Genomic DNA, 21636 nt, shown 5'->3' with positions numbered 1-21636 from the left:
AAAGTTTTGATATGTCACATTTTCAAGAAACAAATCAGGACAAGTCAAATTTGTGTATACTTAAAAAATGACATAACTTGGTATTGAAGCCCCACCGCACTAGTTTGGCCAGGAGGGATTAGACCTCCGAGCATGGTCACTGACAGGTGGTTATCTCATCAAATAAGCTCTCAATTAACATAAGAAAAAGAGGATCATGGGGGACCAATGGTCATCGATTAGGCATTGTTTGCTGTATAGAGGGCACAAGTAGCTACAAGTAGTACAGTGGGGCTTTAAAGGGTATGCATAATTAATTTGTTTACTGTGTATCCCACTTCTGATGTAATGTAACATGTGGATTCTCAAGACATGGAATATTTGACAACTACAAGACACAACATATACATGCAGAGGAGAAATATGTTATAGATCTGTATTGCCTATGGTTAATTTTTCTTTTCCCTTCTACTGTTTCTACCTGCTTTCTCTTTCGTTTTAATGTGCTGTTAAATATGAACTTTCTTTATAGGTCAACATTCAACAAGGCTGAATGCTCTGTTTTGTTGACCCCTCATTCAACATAAATTTGCTTTCTGAACTTATTTCCTTGTTAATTTTATTGTATTCTTATTATCTGTAATGTTGTCCTTCTACATGTATTTCAAATTTCCATTTTTTGGGTGGTAATACTATGTATGTATTGTATATGTTTTTTATGAAAAATGGAATCAATACCAATACCAATGTATGGGTAGTTCCATACTGAAGTACAGCCCAAAAGATTTTATACCTTATCAATCTAAAATGACAACAGAGAAATATCTTCACGATTGAACAGAGTTTAAAGCATGCCACAATGTGAATGACTCTTACCTTGCCAAATTTGATTGCTATATATTTATCTACATTTGGCCATGAATTTGAAATTATTTTCCTCCTTTTTCATGAAATGATTGGGAAAATATGATTTATTCTTGATTGATAGATAAAGTTTATATATTCGCTGAACTTACTGACCAATAAAGACTGATCAATAAAGTCCTGAAAAGATTTAAACTTTATTGATATCTATCTATCTATTTATCTATCAAGAATAAATCATTTTGTCATAATCATCTTATGAGAAGAGGTACCCTTTTGTAAGACAAATTATTCCAACTTCTGGGCAACAGTATATGCTTGAAAGAAATGGAGGGGTTAACTGAGACACTGTAATATTTGTTTTATATATGTATATATTGTAAGTTTAAATTTGATTGTTATTTTTGCAAAACCATTTGAATATAGCTACGTGTATTTGTATTTTCCAAATGCAATGACATTGTTATTTTAACAGCAATATTATTGGACGTTTCTACCCTGTTTTCTTTAAAATGAATTCACATTTGCTCAAGTTAGTACAGGGAGTTATGGAATGCCATGTGCCAACCTCACAGCTCCATACTCATTGCTGCAATTCTATAACAAAATGATTGGTTGATTATTTAATCAGTCTCTTTTTAAGTTTCAAAATGATGTAATCTGATTTTATTTAGCTGCATAATCGGTAATTTGTACAAAAATTGGTACAATGGTAATTTGTTCATGTGTATATGATCCAAAGATGACACTTGTTGCTTCATAATTCGCTTTTAAGAGTACTAGCCTTACATTTTGTAAAGTTACTGTTGATTTGTTCTAATTATTTTAATATATTTCTGCTTGATGATATGCATGTATAAATTATTGTATTTTAAATTGACCTACCTACAAATTCTTGCATGATGAAAAGAAAAGTAATAATGAACTCTGAGTTTAAAGTAGGCTGTCATTTTCTTGCAATCTTTTAGGAAAAAATTCCTAAACCTAACATTGTTGTTGACTTCCACTCAGTTCTCATAGCAAATACAACTCATGTGATTATTACTTGTTGTTTGTGATATAATCAACATATAAAGAGTTTAATTCCCAAAGGAGCTAAATCCACTTTTGTAACTTTGGAGAAAAAAAGCATTTTTAAACCAGATTTTGTACAGGCATCTATGGAAAATTGATATTAGAAGGTGCATATTTTCATAACTGCTCCCAAAATTTAGGTAAATAATTGTGATGAAACACTGGTACTTGAGTGAACAATGTTCTGATATCAATAACTTAATTTTCATCCAAAGTGGAGTTAGCTCCTTTTGGAATTAAGCTCTGCAATTATAGTGTGTCATTAAAAGTGCCTTTGTGACTTCAGTTCAAGTGACTTATCCCTCTCCTAGCCACGTGTGTTGGGCCATCTCTTGTATTGGGAGACTTCCCATTCTTTCTTATTACCATTGTAGTAAGCAGGGGGCGTTTCACAAAGCCTTTTTTCAATAATAAATAACAAAAATCAGTGAAAAATCTGCTGATAACCAATCAGATGCAAAGAATTCAGTAGCTTATAACAAAAAATGTCATTTGTCACTGATGACAAGTTTTGTGAAATGCCCCCCCTGAGACCTGTTTCACAAAGCCTTTTTTCAATGACAAATGACATAAATCAGTGACAAATCTGCTGATAACCAATCAGAAGCAAGAATTTCAGTAGCTTATAACAAAAACTGTCATTTGTCACTGATGACAAGTTCTGTGAAACGCCCTCCTGATGTAGCTTATTCTGAAGATGTTGAGCCTGTAAATAGCTTATTTAATTGCATCATGATGAGGGGGATGTTTCACAAAGACTAAGATTGACTTTAAGTTGGACTTAACTATGGCAGGCTGTTCATGCCACTGTTTGCTCTCACCATTATGATCTTTAGATAATATGTTTTCCTTCAATAATGAATTATCAAAAAATGGATATTCTGTAGATTAGTGACCATGATTTGTACGTCCTTTGAGAGACCAATGCCAGTAAATGGTGAGAGAAAACAGTGGCATGAACGGCCTGTCGCTCGGTGGCCGGGCAGCCGCTGGGCAGAATTGGTTAAAAACTCGCCGCTCGGCCGCCGAGCAGGCTACTTTTGGGTAATGTGACCATAGCATTAATCATGAGCGATGTGTGCAAAAACATGTGTTAATAGTCCTATGTATAGCAAAGGCATACATTAATTGTGATAATAAAGTAGTACAAAAAAAGTAAAGAAATTATTCTGTATTTGTTATTTTAATTGAGATTCCATGTATTAAAAAATGTTCCTGTGTGAGGTGAGGTTCTGGTATGAATTTATGATTTTGATTTGTTAATTGAATTCTCTTCATACTTTTTTGTCTCGCCTGCGTAGCAGAAAGCGAGACATAGGCGCCGCTTTTCCGGTGACGGCGACGGTGGCGACGTCAACATCAAAAACTTAACCGAAGGTTAAGTTTTTGAATTTTTGATATAATTTTTAAAGTATAAGTTCTTAGTCAATGAAACTTTGACTACAGGTTAATCAAGTATCCCCAATCATGTGAGTAGAATTTCAGATCACAAAGTCAAGGTCAAAGGTCATTTCAGGTCAACAGACTTGGACTATGTTGTAGCATCATCTTCGAAAACTTAAAGGGGAAGTCCACCCTGAAATTAAGTTAGTTTTAATAGGAGTAGAAAAATGAAAGAAACAAGTCAGTGAAAGTTTGAGCAAATTCCGATTAAAGATAAGGAAGTTAGGATTTTTGAAGTTGTGATCAATCAAACACAAATTGGCAACTCTATGACGTATCATGCGAGCTCAACTTCCATTTGCTCAGTACTAAAAAAATCTAAAATTTTCATTTCCCCTCAAGAAAAATTTCAACCATACATGCACCCTAAATATAATAATTGCAAATATGTTTCTATACTCCCCCTGCAAGGAACAAATATATATTCCGTCATCGATAACGAAGAAAACATGATTTTATGGAATATTATGCACAAAGCAAATGAAGGAGAGCTCGTATAATAAGTCACAGAGTTGCCAATTTGTATTTGATTGATCACAACTTCAATAATTCATAACTTTCTTATTTTCATTCAGAATTTGCTCAAACTTTCACTCACCTGATTTTCTTATTATTCTGCCTCTATCGAAACAAACTTATTTTGGGGGTGGACTTTCCCTTTAACCTAAGGTTAAGTTTTTGAATTTTTGATATAATTTTGAAAGTATAAGTTCTTAGTCAATGAAATTAGACTATAGGGTTATCAAGTCTCCCCAATTATGCGAGTAGAATTTCAGGTCACTAAGTTAAGGTCAAAGGTCATTTAAGGTCAACAGACTTAGACTTTGTTGTGGCATCGACATCAAGATTTTCAAAATGCTTCTTCTTCGTTATTTTTTAACCGATTTTGATTCTGATCGTTTCATATTTCATTCATTTCATTTCAAAGACTTTATTTTCTGCAATCAAACAAATCAGTTATACAACAAATATGGATAATTATATAAAACATAAGGTATGCAAACAATATACAAAATATAGAAACAAATGTATAATACATGAGTAAGAGTAAACTTATACGTTGGGCCATTGCGTGTATAAAGAAAGAAAGCAGAAGGTCGCCGTTATAAGCAAAAGCTTGAGTAGACGGTCAACCGAGCTAAAATAAAAATGAGATGTGAAATATTGGCAAATTAACAAGAAGAGGGGGCCATGATACTCAAATGATATTATTACAATTAAATGTGAATATAGACAGTTGTATTCAATATAAATAATTATAGAATTAGCATATGAATCTCATATTTATATGGCTACTAATATTATACGTTAATGACAGAGATAAGAGAGAAACTAAACAAAAACAAGGGTGCAAGTGGTGCGTGTGTGTGCAAGTGCAAGTGTCCTCAAGCGCCAAAATGTTGAATCATCAGTATTACTATGTAACGTCAGACCAAAATTTAATGTAGTTTCTAAAGTTTTAGAAAAAACGCTTTAAATTTTTTTTTTTTTTTTTTTTTTTTTTAAACCTTTATACATTATATTGTGAAATAATGTGTTTTTTTAGTGTAGCTTTAAATGAATAGAGAGATGTACACTGTTTAATATGTCTAGGGAGTGCATTCCAAATGTCTGGACCGTGATATCTTATGGACTTAAGCGCTAACAAAGTTTTAGGATTGTGTAAATGAAAATCAGTACAATTACGCGTTGGATATGAGTGAACATGGGAATTAGGAATAAATACGTCATGAAAAAGAGGAAGTGAATTTTGTGTGTATTTAAACATACAGATTGCTGTTTGATATAAGTGCAAATCACTCACTTTTAAAATGTTTAATCTATAAAATAACGGATTTGTATGAGCTAAGTAATTAGAACGAGTACAAATCCTAAGTGCTCTTTTTTGCAAGAGAAAAATTATATTAATCTTAGTTATACTACAGTTCCCCCAAACTACATTACAGTATGTAAAATAAGGTAACACTAATGCATTATATAATGTATAAAGTATTTTCTCGGGTACAAGATCCCTCATTTTACCAATTACCCCAACTGCCCTTGAAATTGATGTTGTAATATTATTTACATGATTATTCCAAGTAAGCTTTGAATCCAAAGTTATACCTAAAAATTTTGTCGATTTCCTTTCAACTATAGAAATATCATCAATAACAATGTTTATAACCTGATCAAAGTGTGTTTGGGAAGCACAAAAATTTATAAAACATGTTTTATCTAAATTGAGTGACAATTTATTGCATTTAAACCATGTTGAGATTTTAACTAATTCATTATTGAGAGTATAAATTAGAGTATTCAAGCATTTATGAGAATAAAATATGTTGGTGTCATCTGCGAAAAGCACGTAAGTAAGAAGTGGTGATGACTTTACTATGTCATTAATATAAATAAGAAAAAGAAGGGGGCCTAAAATTGATGCCGGTATGATAGAGCTAAGAGGGGGATTTAAAATTTCATTATCTATGAAATTCATTATCTATGCTAATTTATGCAAATTTATTCGAAATCACAAAAAATGCTTCTCCTGTATTTCTCGACCGATTTTGATTTGGTTTGCTTTATATCGTAGAGCTAACTTTGGTACACTACACTTTTACACAGAATTTTGAAATTGTTCTCCATTAATTAATTTGGTAATTTATGTAAATTTATTCCAAAAATTACAAAAATTGCTTCTTTTCCCTCATTTCTTGACCGATTTTGATTTGGTTTGCCTTATCCGGTAGAGCTAAATTTGGAACACTAAACGATCTACACAGAATTGTGAGATTTTGCTCCATTGATTATTTATGGTACTTTATGCAAATGAAATGAAATGATGTCCCTTCCAGGGCATCAAATTTTTATTTTTTGACCATTTCAAAAGTGTACCACATAAAATTTACGATATTTGTTGTTGCGAGATGAGGGTGAGCGCTACGTCATTGACGTTCTGGTTTATCATATTGAATTGCGTTGTGCAGGCGAGACCGCCGAGAGCGTATCCCTAGTTTTTCTTTTTGTGTGCGTGCGTGGATGGGTGGGTATGCGCATATGTTTATGTGTTATTAGTTGCCTAATATATTAAGATTTCATGTTGAGTGAAGAGAGAAAAATTACAAGTAAACGTATACAGGATAGAGGATGACATTTAATCTGCTATTAATTCGAAACAATATTATTTTCATTCCAAAACTATATTTATTATTAAAGGTACATGTCTGGAGTCACGGACATCCTATGAACACCCATTACATCAATCACAATAAAGACATACAAAAAGATGGACTGGTTAACTCGTAGCATCAATAGTGAATCTTTTTGTCATAAAACGATTGTGATGTGAAAACACACACTTTACCCCATTTTGAACCTACACGAAATAGAACGTCTTGATATCATCGTGAATAAACTTCAAGATGACCATATTATTCTTTGGAAAAAACGGGAATTCTGGAGTGTTGAAAATTAGGATAGGCCTACATAATGAGAGCCAAAATCAAGTTCGATTCTTCATACATCAGATAATGCAGAAATTTGTTTTCCATTAGAGTTACAATCAATCTAAACATTGACAAAACATGTATCGTGTGCTGAAAGCCATTTACTTCCAGAAGGGCGTTAACTCTGTGCAGGGAGGTGATAGAGAAGGAGTGGAATCGAGCCGCTCTCCTTTGACCCCATGCTCCAAGCCGCCGAAAAGTTAGGCGCTAATCTGCAACTGTTGACCAGGTGGTGAGATAAAGAGCGCATGAAATATCAGGATTTAGAATTCCTACATCAGAAAATGGTATCTCAGAAAAATGTTCGCGGTCCCTTTCAATGATTTCTCATCAATTGTTGAATGTTTAATGAGTTGAAAAAGCGAACACAAACTTTTGTATTTTTCATACTTTTCATACTCTTTTTCAACATTACTGCAAAAAATACAAAAACCAAAAAGCACGCATCAGCAAACTTAAAGCTATATATCAAAGATTGTAAATCATAGATTTAATGACGGGACATTAAAACATACGAAAATGAAAATAATCGGATTATCCTAAGATATTGAGTTTTTGTCAGGATCTAATTTTTCTTTTTCTAATTTACCAACTCTGGCACACAAATTAAAGGTAGGGCGGAGTACTAAATTTGAAAAATTGTTTGATGCACCCTTCCCAATACAATCCCCATATAAGTTTATAATTTACATTGAAATTTTGCCGCTAATTTAATAAATGTGAAACTGGTGCCTGGCCTCCGAAATTTTCCGCAGTGGAAGAGCGGCGCTGAGCATGGAACTTCAAAGCCATGTGGAATGTTACGCATCCTATTGTTACGCTTTAGAACTCACGCATGCGTTTGAATAAATTACAAGAGTTTCCACTCCTTCTCTATCACCTACGTTACCTGGGCCCCGTTGCACAAAACTTACCATTAATGGTAACTCTGCCATCAATGGTAACTTCCATGGAAACACTGATTTTGATTGGCTGTTGAGCCCTGTTACCATGGTAGTTGCCATTGATGGCAAAGTTATCATCAATGGTAAGTTTATGTAACGGGGCCCAGCTCTGCGTTCAGCTAAAACCGTGACCCTCAGTCTGGCTCTCAAAGATCAACAGAACCGATGGTTTAAGAAGAATCCTATATTCAGTCTTCTGAGTTTTTATCACGTCATTAATATCAGTTGGTTTAAGTAGCCTACATTCTACTTGCCCGTTTAGTGAACTAATCTGATTTGAAATCATATAGCCTAGACTTATGCCAGATTAGTATTTAGCGAAGTAATCATCGATCTTTCTCGTCACCCGTTTATTCTCAGCTGTCTGCTGAATCTTACCAAGGTAGAGTTTAGTTTCCCTCTCCATCAACTTCCGACCTTCCAACTTATTTGAGCCACTAGCTACACTTCTATTTACATGAACTGATTCGTCATCAAATGTAAATGATGGTAAGCGATAAGCCTCTTTGTTCGTAGAACGAACGCCGTCTTTCTCTCGTCGGGGAGTTCGCCATCCTTGTGCACACCCAGTTTTCGTCAACGAGTCGGTCACCTTTTCTCGTGCTCGCAACTCGGGTCCAGACGATGACGAAAACTTTTTCCCGCCCTTCTTTGCTGCCTCGGCTTGCTCCTCACGCATTTTTCGCTGCTGTCTGCGCTTCATAAGCTTCATTGTGGATTCGACTGCTGCTTCGGGGTTCTTCGAATTGTTTCCGTGTTCCAGGGACTCCTGGACTTTCCTCTGTAGTCGCCTGTAGACGGTCAATGCTCGTGTGGAGTCGAAAATGCGCTCGGCAGAAAAGGCGACATTTCCTGTTCGTTCTCCCGGTGATATCGTGGCAACTGACGACTGTTTTATCGGTTCCTCTTTCGCTGTTTTCTCCGGATCATCCTCAAAACGCACTTTCCTTTTAGATGATGCTGTATTAGGAAAGTGTCTCGAAAGATTTTCAGTGGGTATCTGACCACGCGCGCGAATATTCCCAGGCGACATGCCTTGCAAATCGCCTGCACTCGCGCTTCTGCGCATGCCCAGATGACTATCCGCTCCTGGTGATGCCGAGTCCCTCCAAATATTCGTCAATGTCGACCCGCCTAATCTCCTCCCTTCCCCGCGTAGATGGACCGGAATCGGCTCTGTCAACCTCGCATTTCGCTGCTGCTGAAGTTCAATTTCGATCTTCCTTGTCTCCCGAAAAATCTGACCCAGTGCAAGCATCTGCTTCCGGTCGAGGTCGTCAATTTGAGAAGCGTATTTCTTCTCGAGACCTATGTTCAAGAAGCGAAATTTGTCAGCCTTGGTTGACTTTTGCAGGCGACCGGCCATGATGTAACCAAGGCGACCGCGCCTAGTCGATTGTTATTCCTAAACCAACACAAAGTTTTGCTCACGATACAATAGCTCAGCGATCGTTATTTACCTTTCCCCTCAGATATCGCTTCCTTTATGATGTCCACGAATATGATTTTATTAGCAACAGATGTACGACGATGATGATCATCAGCTGCATTCATGGGGCAAAATGAGATTTAAAAAAAAAATTCAATTAAGAAAGGTGGCTATCAAACAAGAAAATAAACAGTACAATAGTTAATCGCATATTAGATAATTGAATTCAACGTAAATCAATTACTTTATTAATCAAGTTTACAACATTTTGTGGAAAATGTTTTGAAAAAGATTGCGAATAGAAAATTTAACCCTTGGAAATAATGCTCACATTACTCACATCCACTTTATACAACATCTTTTTATTTTTGGTGGGGTTTCGTTTCTTTATGTCGTAAAGCATATTCCAAACCTGCTCTGGGCGAAAACGATTTTCATACAAATGCAGACTGCCACATAATTATTTATGATTACTCAATGCTATAATAAAAAGTATAAAGTATGACTTACAATAATGAACAAAATACATACCTGTTATGATTCATTTTTGAAAGGGTATATTACGACTCTCGTTGACTCGACCACTGTATATTCTGCTCTCATCAACTCTAATGAGGATTATGAAGATTATGACCTATATATTCGAATGTGATCTTATCAATACTTTTAAACGCCTAATTGCAGGCATCGTTTCCAAGGTTGCAGAAGACCGCCTTCCAACTATGCCAATTTCAAGTATTTGTTTACTATCCCATTGTGTCCCGATCTAGTTCTGTTGAATTGTTGAATATTGTTATGTCAACATTACTTCCGATGTGACAAAGAGTAGAACATATCTCTCCACACACACACACGCACACACACATACACATACACGCACATGGTTTTTAGCACGTACGTATAAAAATATTTGCCTATTTTCCTCAACCTATTTTTTCACAGTAGTGTTAGCTACATACAAGTATTTGAAGTAAAATAATGGAAATCTAATGATGAATGATGCTGATTGTTTACTAGTTGACAGCGTGACAGTTATCCAGCTCTCTTCTGCAGATATCCTAATAAGAAAGTTCAGCTATTTAATAATAATTTCTCAAACTTAATTCTAACTATTATAATCCTATATATGAAATGTTTTTGTTGATGCTATTCGTTTTGTTTTAACTAACAACTTGCGCCTCGGGGATCAACTCCCCCACCCCCATTATCTGCACCCTCCCCCTATTTGCGTGTTCATCATGCGTGGCACACGCCTTGTGTGCTTACATCCCCCTTCTCGCTCTCCTAAAAAAGAAAAATCTTTAAAATGCGCTAACTTTTACCGCTATGTGATTCCCCCCCCCCCCCCACCGAAAAAAAAGGGGAAAAAAAGGTGTTCATACAATCTGGCCATGACTATCTATAGACCGTATTTTATGCAGGAAAGGTGTTCATAATTTTTGCAAAGTCCCCCCAAACCTGATAACGATCGCTCTTTACAACCGAATCTAATGTATTCTGGTGAATGCACGAAATGAACGCATAATTATGTGGTAACCCTCCTCCCCCCCCCCCCCCCTCAAAAAAAAAAAAAAAAAAAAAAAATGTCTGTAGATTTGATTCCGTTGTGATATCAATAGAACGGATATCTCACCCGACATGCCATTTCAGTATTTTCTTGAGGGAAAAAAAAGTCTGATTTTTATTTCAGTACATAGCACATGGGAGGGGAGCTCACTAGATAAAGTTACAGAGTTGCCATTTTGTGTTTGATTGATCGTAACTTTCTTATTTTAGTCGGAATTTCCTTAAACTTTCGCTGACCTGTTCCTCTTATAATTCTGCTTCTATTAAAACCAACTTATTATCAGGCTAGACTTTCCCTTTAATGTTGTAAGGGGGCCATCCCACCGCGCCCCTTACCCAAATTGTAGTAATATCTAACTATATACGTTAGATTTCATATATCTCTTTAACTCCCCATCACTGAACAATCTCCATTCATTTGATAATAAGTATGCTTGCATCAAATAATTATAATGATTCCATTCCCAATTCTACAGCTATACTTTCCAAATGTAATGTTGGAGCGCCTTGAGGACCTTGCAAGGTCGATACGTGCGCTATATAAGAATCCAATATTATTAATATTATTATGGATTAAATTAATGGTTATATGATGACAGACAAGAATAGAATACCGGCCCAATTCACAGACCTAAGTCAAACCCTCTTGCTGCTTCCAAACAAAGACAAACACCTATTAATGGGTACGAGTGAACAGGAGAATCCGCGATTGACAGTTTAATAATTAGGGGCTTTTAGATTTGCACGACGAGAACGTGGACTGCGACGTGTGACATCCTTGTAAGGCAATGTGACGTCCTTTTAATGCAATGACAGTGACGTCACATTGCCATAAAAGGATGTCCCACGAGCAGTCCACGTTCTCGTCGTGCAAATCTAAAAGTCCCTAATTTGACGGGGTACAGTTACGAGTGCTTCGGTCCATTAGCTTGGCAAACCTAATTTGATAGGTTGACATGTCTATATTCATGAAACTGTCGCATTTTGGATGTAAACATGCTTGCGAGTGGCCGTACGCTGTTTCTGGGGAGAAATCACCCAGAGAAACACAATTAGGAATAATGGTGAGTACAGGATTATCTTTATCTATATTTCAACATCGATTCTAATAAGAAAAATAAAGCAGCAATTCTAATTCTTATATTTCATTTGTCTTCTGAATAATATCGTGTGAAAAAACATGTTCTTTAGAGAGAACATCAAGATTAAGAACACAAATATAATTATGTCGATTAAAAAAAAAATAATGTCGCATTCATCATTAGCTCTTGTGATCACGTGACATCTGTCCTATTTGATTGATTATTTTACCTGACTGGTATATAAGAAAGCAGGACTATTTATGAATACGCAAACAGGGAACTTACGGCTCCAAGTCTTATTTGATGGAGTTGGTCATTGGGGGTTAATACCTTACCAAAGAGCATTAGCGCATCGACTATAAGTTCGAATCCTGAATTTCGCTGTTACGAGACCACTGAGCCATCACGCCTCCTTTATTTGCATCTAGCATTTATCAAGTAATTTTGCCATGTTGTTTATTTCAACAGCATAACAACGCTTCAAACAATTTCCCTATCTATTTATAGCCTTATAACTATATATGATATTTTGTAAAATCATATTATCTTATATCACTTATTTTGTTCTTATTTAACCCATAATATACAGACATTCCTATATCTAATGGTGATTCATCTGATGATTTTCGGATATGCAGTTGTCTGTAAGTATAATTATATTGTGATATAAATGCTTATGCGTTTTTCACCCGTTTTTGAAAGTATGCATGTAAATCATATCAATAAAAAAAACATCTCCTTTTCTTGATTCGGCAATTTTTGTCCTGGTGAAAGTCATCAAGACTAACTATAATCATGCATGCAATTCAGCCATTGGCTGCGATATGCTGATGAATAAATACCATACCTTACCTTACCTTATGTAATAATAAAAAGATATTGATGTACAATGTCAAAGAAGATTCATAAAAGTCGAAATACCAAATTCAAAAGCACACATGTATTTCTGAAGACTAATATCTCCTTATGGATGAATTATTGATTGACATACAAGTTTAAGTACGCGTGGAATATGAACCTTAATGTCATCTCTCTCGGCTTATATTCATTGCGACTTAAATCCCGTATAATAATTATTACTATTATAATCTACATTTACAAGGTTTAGATGAAGATTTTTTTTCTTCTTCAGGAATCATATCTTTATCAATTATGCTAATGACTGCAATAAATGATATGAAATGTACTATACTTAACATATATTTATACATAAATGTACATATAGATGAATATTGCTAATAATCTTTAACTAAAATGGGAGGGGGGGGGGTATGATAGACGTTAATTCCACGGACGATGATTGCATTGGGTACAAGATTCTTACATTGTAAGTTCTCCTGGTCTTTGTTACTGCAGTTGTCATGGCAACGGTATCGCACTAACATTCAGAGGCGGATACGGGTTGTTGGGAAGATGAATGTGGAAATTCAATTCAATTCAATTTATTTCCATTTTAAAAACAATTTACAAATCAATAAGAAATACAAATGAACAATAGTGGCGGGATCATGAAAAGCGCAGTCTTAGTATTATTGATATTAGTTCGGAGGTTATATTAGTCCATGTTAAAAAAATGAATTCTGAGCTGTTGACGTGAGGGTTAAAGGGAGATAAAATCCCTATATGCGTTTCCAAAAAGCCCTGTAAATTATTATGCAACCTTAATCAGCACATAGTGCATTGACATGAATAATGACCATTCACATTTATTGGCAATCATGTAATTGCCTATGCTTATAAGTCTGATAGCCTATGTTATATTAATATTACTTCTCACTGATGAATAGTATAGTATTAATGACTGCTTTGAGAGAAATAGTTGTTTTTATACGCTCAAGGGAAGGTTAGAATTGTGCTATTACCCGAGGCGTGCCGAGGGTGATAGCCCAATTGTAACCTTCCCGAGAGCGTATAAAAACAACTATTTCTCGAATATTAAAGCAGTCATTAATACTTTTATATGCTGAAAAAAAATTAAAAAAAGAAAAGAAAAAAAAAAAAAACTTTTTTTCGAAGATGGGATTCGATCTCTTGCGTACAAAAGTTGATGTAATTAAAATCAGCATTCATAGTAGCTTTTTCTTATGTATACATTAAAATGGATTGAAACGGCTTCGCGTGGTGGATGCTTCGCGGCTGCTCCATTAAACAGGCCCTTCTTTTACTCTTGCAATGCATATTGGCACGAATTTAGATCAAGATCTATCGGCAGATGTTGTTTTTTTGTTTTTGGAAGTTTATTTTCGTCTTCATGTCAACAATGCAAGATAAAATTGTCGGTAAGATCGATCGAGATTCAATTGTATTGAAATTACCGACCAATTCTTCGCACACGTACGGTATCCTCGATCGCTCAGACCATTTTTTAACATGTAAACCTATGGGGTAACCATGGAGACTGACCTATTTTCCCAATAACCATGGTTATTGGGATTTTGAACTGTTTTTTAACCATGGTTACCGGGAATTTTCGGGAACAGTTAAAGTTTATGAATGCAATTTCGACCAATCAGATTGCTGGATTACTTAAGTGAGGTATATAATAAGCTACAGTGGATTAAAAGTTAACTATATTTCTAAAGATGTTTGATTGTATAAGGATTGCGTATGAAATCATTTTATTTCCTATTATTAACCTTCCCCATACCAAACGGTTATTTCTGCCTAATTTAAATTCTAAAATAGGGTCTAGAATGATTTCGAAGAATGCAGCCCCTAACTGAGTCAATTTTGAAAGATATTAATGAAAATTTGGCTATTAAAAAATTGATATTACGCAAATTTACATCATTACCATCAAGGCCTACATTTAATGAACAGATGTATCAATATCAGTATCACTATGACTCTTATACCTCAGAAATCTTTATCACATTCATTTACTTATGTTTTATTCATCATATTTTTGTTTACATGCACGAATGCTTGCCTACCCGCATAAAAGTTTAGTAGGTGCTTAAAAAATATATTAGGTTATTATTACCCCAACCAATGAAAGTTGTCCTCTGAGCACACCCCCTTTTGGATTCATATCGAAATCTTGTTTGCTCGTTTTGATGTTAAATTTTTATCAATTTTCTTTTCTCTTCTAATGACCATATCAAAGATTTATACCATAAATTAGTATCGGACAAGTAATATACAAACATAGCCATGGTATGTTTACCATGTTTATGGTTGCCAATTTCACACACCCCACCAAACAAAACAAAACAAAAACAAAACATGAAACAAAAAATCGATTATGACATGTGAATAATATATTGTTTAGTGTTAATGTTCAGTTACTTTTTACTAAGATTTACGTAAAACATCATTCTTAACATGTCAAGCACTTTTTATCTGAAAAATAGTAAATCAATTAATTGAGATCTGAATCTGAATTCTTCTGCACCATGTTATTTTTCATTATAATGACATCTAATTAAAGGTTGCCAAGGTAGCTGTGGTCAAGCCAGTGATATATGGGTAACTCCGACGTGTGAGGGAGCTGTGCAGAAAGTAGACGATGCAGTAGTTCAATTGGTACCGAAGAGACGGATCATGTCCCCGACGACGATCGGTTGCGCTCGGCCGTCGATTGTTCTGTGTCGAATTCCCGGTAAGTATATAGGAAGCCCAGTCGAATTGAAAATAAATATTTCTTATAATATAAACCAAATTGCACCCTCTATGTTTATTCATTTGTATGAGTGTTTATGTGCAGTCATATAAGTTGATTCATAACTTATTTTTGCATTGGTATCATAATAAGTGGCAATTTTAATTAATTTTTCAATTTCATAAGTTATCAAAAGGATTTTAAAGTATTACCATTCACAAAAGCACACGTGCACGTTCTCTATCTTGATGTATATTATCTTTTCGCTCCAATAGTAGAATTTTGAAATGTTATCACCATACTTTTGTCAAATCCTTTCCTTCAGATTGCCTCGCTGGGCTTTGTTCCCATGGTGACTGCACGGAGACTTTAACAGGCTATTCATGCCGCTGTCAGAATGATTGGACTGGGAATCTCTGTGATATTGGTAAGATCCATGGTTCGTCAAATTGAGTTAATAAACTGTCATAAAAACCCATTAAAGGCATCGTTTAATTAACAATGTTAAATCTGAGATACACGGCACTACGTGTTATCAGTGTCTGTGATATGGTGTACTTATATTGAAGGCCTAAAAAATTGCGCTTCAAAGTGATCAAGAACTGCCTCAAAATAGTTTTAAAATCTTTGAGTGACCGGTTTTACCATACTCGTTTTCCCCAATAGACTGTAGTGTTATGAAAATCGTTAGGAAAACGCAAAATTTGATTTCGATTTCCAATCATAAATATCTTGATAATAAGACAGGCGATCGGCTTGTAACAGTCATGGGGTTCCTGAATGACCTAAAGGTTTATAATTATCATTGTAGCATGAGCTAAATCAAGGATTTTGTTTCAGAATCTGAGACAAAGTTACCCAATCCCTTTAAAAGTTTGTTTAGATATGTCGCGGTAATCTGCCCCCAAATAGTCGCCCAGACTTTTTTGAACGTGTAAATGACTTTCAACTACAGGACTTACATGTATCTACTGAGGTTTGTGTCATGAGAAACAGAAAAGTGAAGTTATTAAACATCAACATTACAAATAATATTAATTTGATTTAATTTAATTTAATTTAGGAATTGTACATTAATCTTGATCTAAGAAGACGTGAACGAACGAACACTAAAAACCGGCGTCTTTACGACAACTTCGCCAAACCAAATACTTGCATTCAAACTATCCAGGGAGGTATTTGTCCAAGGGTTCATTGTCCTGGGGGTAAAATATCGAAGAGTTTGGGTTTATATCCTGGGTATTTTAGACCTGGGGGAGTCAATCCCAGATGGTAGTTGTCCAGGATGATCCTCCAGGGTTAGTTTACCCAATATCACCATGAGCTATTCTTAGCTAGCTACTACGAACTGTGTATTGGTTTTATCGATAATATCATGACGTGGTGCTGTACGGGCTTTGATCACCTTCTTGTGGGGAGTTGGTATAACCATATAGTAGGTCCATGGTATAACAATGATTTAGCAAGCATGTGTGTGTGATCGAGTTTGCACTAATACCTTAATAGTGATCAGTATGGTAAAGGAGCATGTCGTAGAGGATGGAGGTAGTTTTGACTATAGTATCATGATGACCGGTGCAGTGGCTTAGCAACAGGGGGCACAGGGGCACGTATCCCCGTCCAAATAGAACTACAGAAAAATGGAGAAATTGGAGAGGGGACGGAATAGCGACAGGAAGATAGCAGCCCCCTCCATTATTGGTGGCCTTGTAAATTCATCCACCTACTTTAAAGACAGAAGCACCCCTTGCTCCCATTATGCCAGCGCCCCCTCGATGACTGTGCCCACATTACTCCATTGCACTGGTGTATGCGACACTGTAATATTCGCAATTAGCGTTATAATTATGTAAATCAAATGATGAGTATTACTTCTAACATACAGAAGCGGATATGACATTGTCAGACAACACAGATCTCTCAAGCACTCCAGAGTCGCCTACGACCCCAGCCGATCGGGAGAAGGAGAACTCAAGGCAGGTCTCATCGACAGCTGAAGCAGGTAGTGGACAAGGAGGAGACAGTTCTGCTACTGTAAGTCCAGACGCCGCGTCCGAACCGAGCCAGATCACCTCTATACCCGAAGCAACCGTTGACCAAGTAGAAGGAGCTTCCTCAACAAAGGGTCCAGAAGAAGACCCTGATACAAACACTGCAAGAACGGAGTCTGTCGGACAGGCGGACCCAGCTGAGACTACAACCTCTCAAATGGTAAGCTCACAAGAAAAACCTGAAGTCTCTCAGACGTCATCATCAGACTCGCAAGAAACACCTGAAGTCTCTCAGACGTCATCATCAGACTCACCTTCTACCAGCGGTTTGAACGCGATGACTCCAACTACATCGCTCCAGACCGAGTCTTGTTCACCAAGTCCGGGTAAGAAATGATTTAAAGGGCAATCCAACCTTTGCAATAATGAGGGATACAGCATGGCGAAAGTTTAAAATAAATCGGACTAATAATAAGAAGTGTTAAGAGTGTTTGAAACATGATAACTCTCCCATTTGTCGTGTACAAAAATAACATACATTTTCTTTGTTACTTTTAAGCGCCTTCTCCCTTGGGGCACTACACAAAATATATTGTGGATAGCATAAAAGTTCTCTATAAAAGAAAAGACACACCCGAGCCATAGATTTTGAAAAATAGAAATTTAGTCTTTTGTGTGTCGGAAGAAATGCGAAGGTTGTCCGGCACTTCGCCGTAATGACATTACCGATCCTGAAGTGCCCATACGTTTAGTAATTATTACTCTCGAAAATGTTATAATTTTCTTACGTTTTGAACGATTTCGTTCAAATTTTCACCAATCTGCTTCATAGCTGTCTATTTTCTGCTTTCTTTTAGAGTAGTTTGCTGTTATGGTTGGGTTTCCATTAAGGCAAGGCGCCACTAGATATGTTGGGATCAACCCCCCCCCCCCCCCCCCTCCCCCCTGGTGACTAGAAATTTCTGTCGGACAATCTAAACTGTCGTCGGCAAAATGATATTCTATTTAGTCTTTTCTCTCCCGCCATCCCAACAAAGAGAAAAATATAATCACAACCACCTATGTTTGACTTAACCTATCTTTTTATTGGCAGACACACATTTCCAAAACTTGGTTTCTTTATGAGCGCTTTTTATGAACCACTTCCACACTCTCACGTTCCAAGCCAGCGTATCGGGATTTATAAAAAAAAAATGTGTACCATTTTGTTTCTGTAAAGTTTTTGGAATAGAAAGTTGATTATATTCTTACATCAGAACATCAACTCAAATGAATAAGCTTCAGTTACTAATATTAGAAAGTTTCTCATTTTACAAAGGACTGGCGTTGTTGTTTCTTTTGTTTTCTTGATGTCAAAGTTTCATATTGCCCCGACGATTGGATCACGCAACAAGGAGAGATTAATAAATGCTACAAACTCATCGGGATGGAATCAAACTGGCAAGCTTCGCGCCAGGCGTGTTGCGAGCTGTCCGCGACAATGCTCGTCATCGATTCCCTCATCGAAAATGAGTTCATCGAAGATACCTTTGGATCCTCGGGCGAAGTCGACACTTGGTTGGGATGCCACAACGTCGATGGCGACAATGATCGGTGGTCGTGCATGAAGTCGACATCTACGTGGGTGCGCAATGAGGATCAGTCAGGATATTGGCGTAAGTGTGCGTTCATCGTATGCCTGTTGCACACGAATTGTCATTTGCCTGACGCAAGGTTGCGTCAGCGACCCTTGTGGTCTTTGACGCATCGTGTGAGGGTGACATAGTTCAGAAATGATTGTGAAATGAACAGAACAAAAATTCGTTGAATTAATGATGATTGTATGCACTGGTATCTTACGTTCCATTTATTAGCGCATTGAAGAACGCAATCGAAACGACGCTCTGTGTGCAATGAAATATGTATCGCTTGGTTTGTCGAGTATCGGAGGAGGGACTGGTAATGTTTAAAACAAATCTTTTACTCGATCGGCGAAGTTGTGTTAGATCATAAAGGGATAATTTCTGTTGCCATACAAGGGGTATGCTTTTATTCGGGTTTTCATACACCCAAAATTTTTGTACCCCTTTTTGTCCAACATTAATCTGATGTTCCGTAATTCCTATTTATCGAAATGCGATATTAAAGGGGGGCCGCGGCCGATTCTGCACCCGTCTGGATCAGTCGATCTCTGCATAGTATAGCGTTTTTTTATGCAATTTGCCTTGGTTTGGTTTGGGATTTCGTTTATATTTAGTACACCTCTGTTTTGTTTGTTTTTGTTTGTTTGCTAGTTTTCTCATCAATCAATCATATCAGAATCTGATTTTCATGATTTGAATTTGAGTCCCCCCCCCCCCAATCGTTCTAGTGCCCCCTTAATGGGTGAACTCATTGCACGCTACGCCACTCTGTATGTTTGTACTAAATGTTAGATCAAAGAGGGTCAGACAATAGGGCATTTATTCCAAACAGTAACTGCTTTTTCTAATCTATCTCAGGATGGGAAACGGAATGGCCCGATGAAACTGCCTCTGGTTCCCGCTGTGCCTTCATCGAACTCTCAAAGGACTCGCTTTGGAAGGACACTGATTGCAACGAGTCATACCGTACGATATGTCAGATGATCCTCTTACAAGACCAATCATCCACGGAGGAAGCAGTAGGAGTAGAAGAAGAAGGAGGAGACGAAGAAGAAGAAGAAGAAGAAGAAGAAGAAGAAGAAGAAGAAGAAGAAGAAGAGAGAAGAAGAAGAAGAAGAAGAAGAAGAAGAGAAGAAGAAGAAGAAGAAGACGAAGAAGACGAAGAACAGGAAGAAGAAGAAGAGGAGGAAGAAGAAGAAGAAGAGAAAGATGAAGAAGAGGGAGAAGGCGAAGAAAATGAACCCTAGTTCTATTAGGAAAACACTGAGCTCGTTGTAGAGTTATTCTGAATAATCTAGTACATTGCAGTATAATCATGTTCTCGAATACTACGTGTATATTATACTTAATAAGGAAAACTCCGAGCTTATTGTTTTCTGACAATTATGAGATAAGAATGATCACACTAATAATAATACATTACAATATAATTATATTCTCTTTTTCGCGTATACTATGCTGAATAAGGAAAACGTTGAAGTTATATTAGATTCATTTTATTATTAATGTAATACGAATATTAACAATAACGAAATACATAGCAGTATAATCATGCTCTCAAGTATCACAATGAGCTTATTTGTAAAGTCATTCTGAAATTTAAGAAATAAGAATATTAACAATATTATACATATCAGTGTAATGATGGTCTCGTATATTTCCAAACTGCGTGCGGCGTTGCTACATGGGGAACGCGACCCTGACCAAATGGCTAAAAAGAGACTTGAAGAAGAAGAAGAAGAAATGACGAGAAAGAAATGAAGAAAGGGAGAGGTAGAATACAGCTTGAAAACAAAACAATACCCCCCCCCCCCCTCTCTCTTGCATACGCTCGCCTCAATTTGTGGTCTTGTTCTCGCACATGATATCCATCCAACTTGTAAGACCTATGCCTCGCCATTAATTATTATCATCAATGCCCCAAGGCGCGTCAATTTTTTTTCTGTACCTCCTCGGGCGTCATTTACTGCGTCATTGAAAGCCATCATGGACACATTTAATGCCTAAATAATATAACTAATATAAGTACAACTTATCACCTTAATTTCTGCCATTAAATAAGCATCATAGGTCATTCACTGTACACTGAAATAGCGTAATGTTACGTCCATCATACACGAAGTGTCATTTGCTGACGTTGGACTGCGTTGGCGGTCTTTAATCTACGCGCTATGACATCGTACAAATATTGAATACAAAATGTATTGATTGCCTTCACATGCTTCATCCCAATGGCGTATCCAGACCTTGGTCTCAGGAGGGGCACTAAGTATTTGGAGGATGGTCCGGGTTTGCACTTGCGTTACGGGGGGGGGGGGCATCGCTCAAAATTAGTTATTTGAGAATATGTCTACACGTCCGTTTCTCTGCTTGCATTTCAACCTGGCAGGAATTAATTTCTTGAAATGCTAGTGCGCCGCAGTGGCTGCCTTGCTAAAGCCAGGGTAATAATTGGGGCAGCGCCAGGAGCACGTGACGGACATGTGCGCTATATAAGAAGCCACCATTAATAGTATTATTATTATTATTACTATAGTGACTGAGACTGCATCACCC

At 36.6% G+C, this 21636-nt stretch overlaps 2 protein-coding genes across 2 annotated transcripts; one reads left to right on the top strand and one right to left on the bottom strand.

Moving 5' to 3' along the window:
- Positions 1-7897: 7897 nt before the first annotated feature.
- Positions 7898-10533, bottom strand: LOC105440090. Its single transcript, XM_011669850.2, has 2 exons — positions 9750-10533; positions 7898-9333 (listed from the first exon to the last, which is right to left on the bottom strand). Exon 2 carries the CDS (start codon positions 9153-9155, stop codon positions 8097-8099), a length of 1059 nt encoding a protein of 352 aa, XP_011668152.1. The 5' UTR covers positions 9156-9333; positions 9750-10533; the 3' UTR covers positions 7898-8096.
- A 4769-nt stretch (positions 10534-15302) lies between these two features.
- LOC105440091 (C-type lectin domain family 10 member A-like) lies at positions 15303-20558 on the top strand. Its single transcript, XM_030994359.1, has 6 exons — positions 15303-15467; positions 15793-15894; positions 17353-17844; positions 18817-19113; positions 19939-20145; positions 20548-20558. Exons 1-6 carry the CDS (start codon positions 15410-15412, stop codon positions 20556-20558), a joined length of 1167 nt encoding a protein of 388 aa, XP_030850219.1. The 5' UTR covers positions 15303-15409.
- Positions 20559-21636: the final 1078 nt, after the last annotated feature.

The sequence above is a fragment of the Strongylocentrotus purpuratus genome, unplaced genomic scaffold, assembly GCF_000002235.5.
Source record: "Strongylocentrotus purpuratus isolate Spur 01 unplaced genomic scaffold, Spur_5.0 spur5_scaffold_21, whole genome shotgun sequence".
In the NCBI taxonomy this organism is placed as follows: domain Eukaryota; kingdom Metazoa; phylum Echinodermata; class Echinoidea; order Camarodonta; family Strongylocentrotidae; genus Strongylocentrotus; species Strongylocentrotus purpuratus.
The sequence above is the reverse complement of the archived record's forward strand: the minus strand, read 5'-3'. Positions and strand labels throughout refer to the sequence as shown.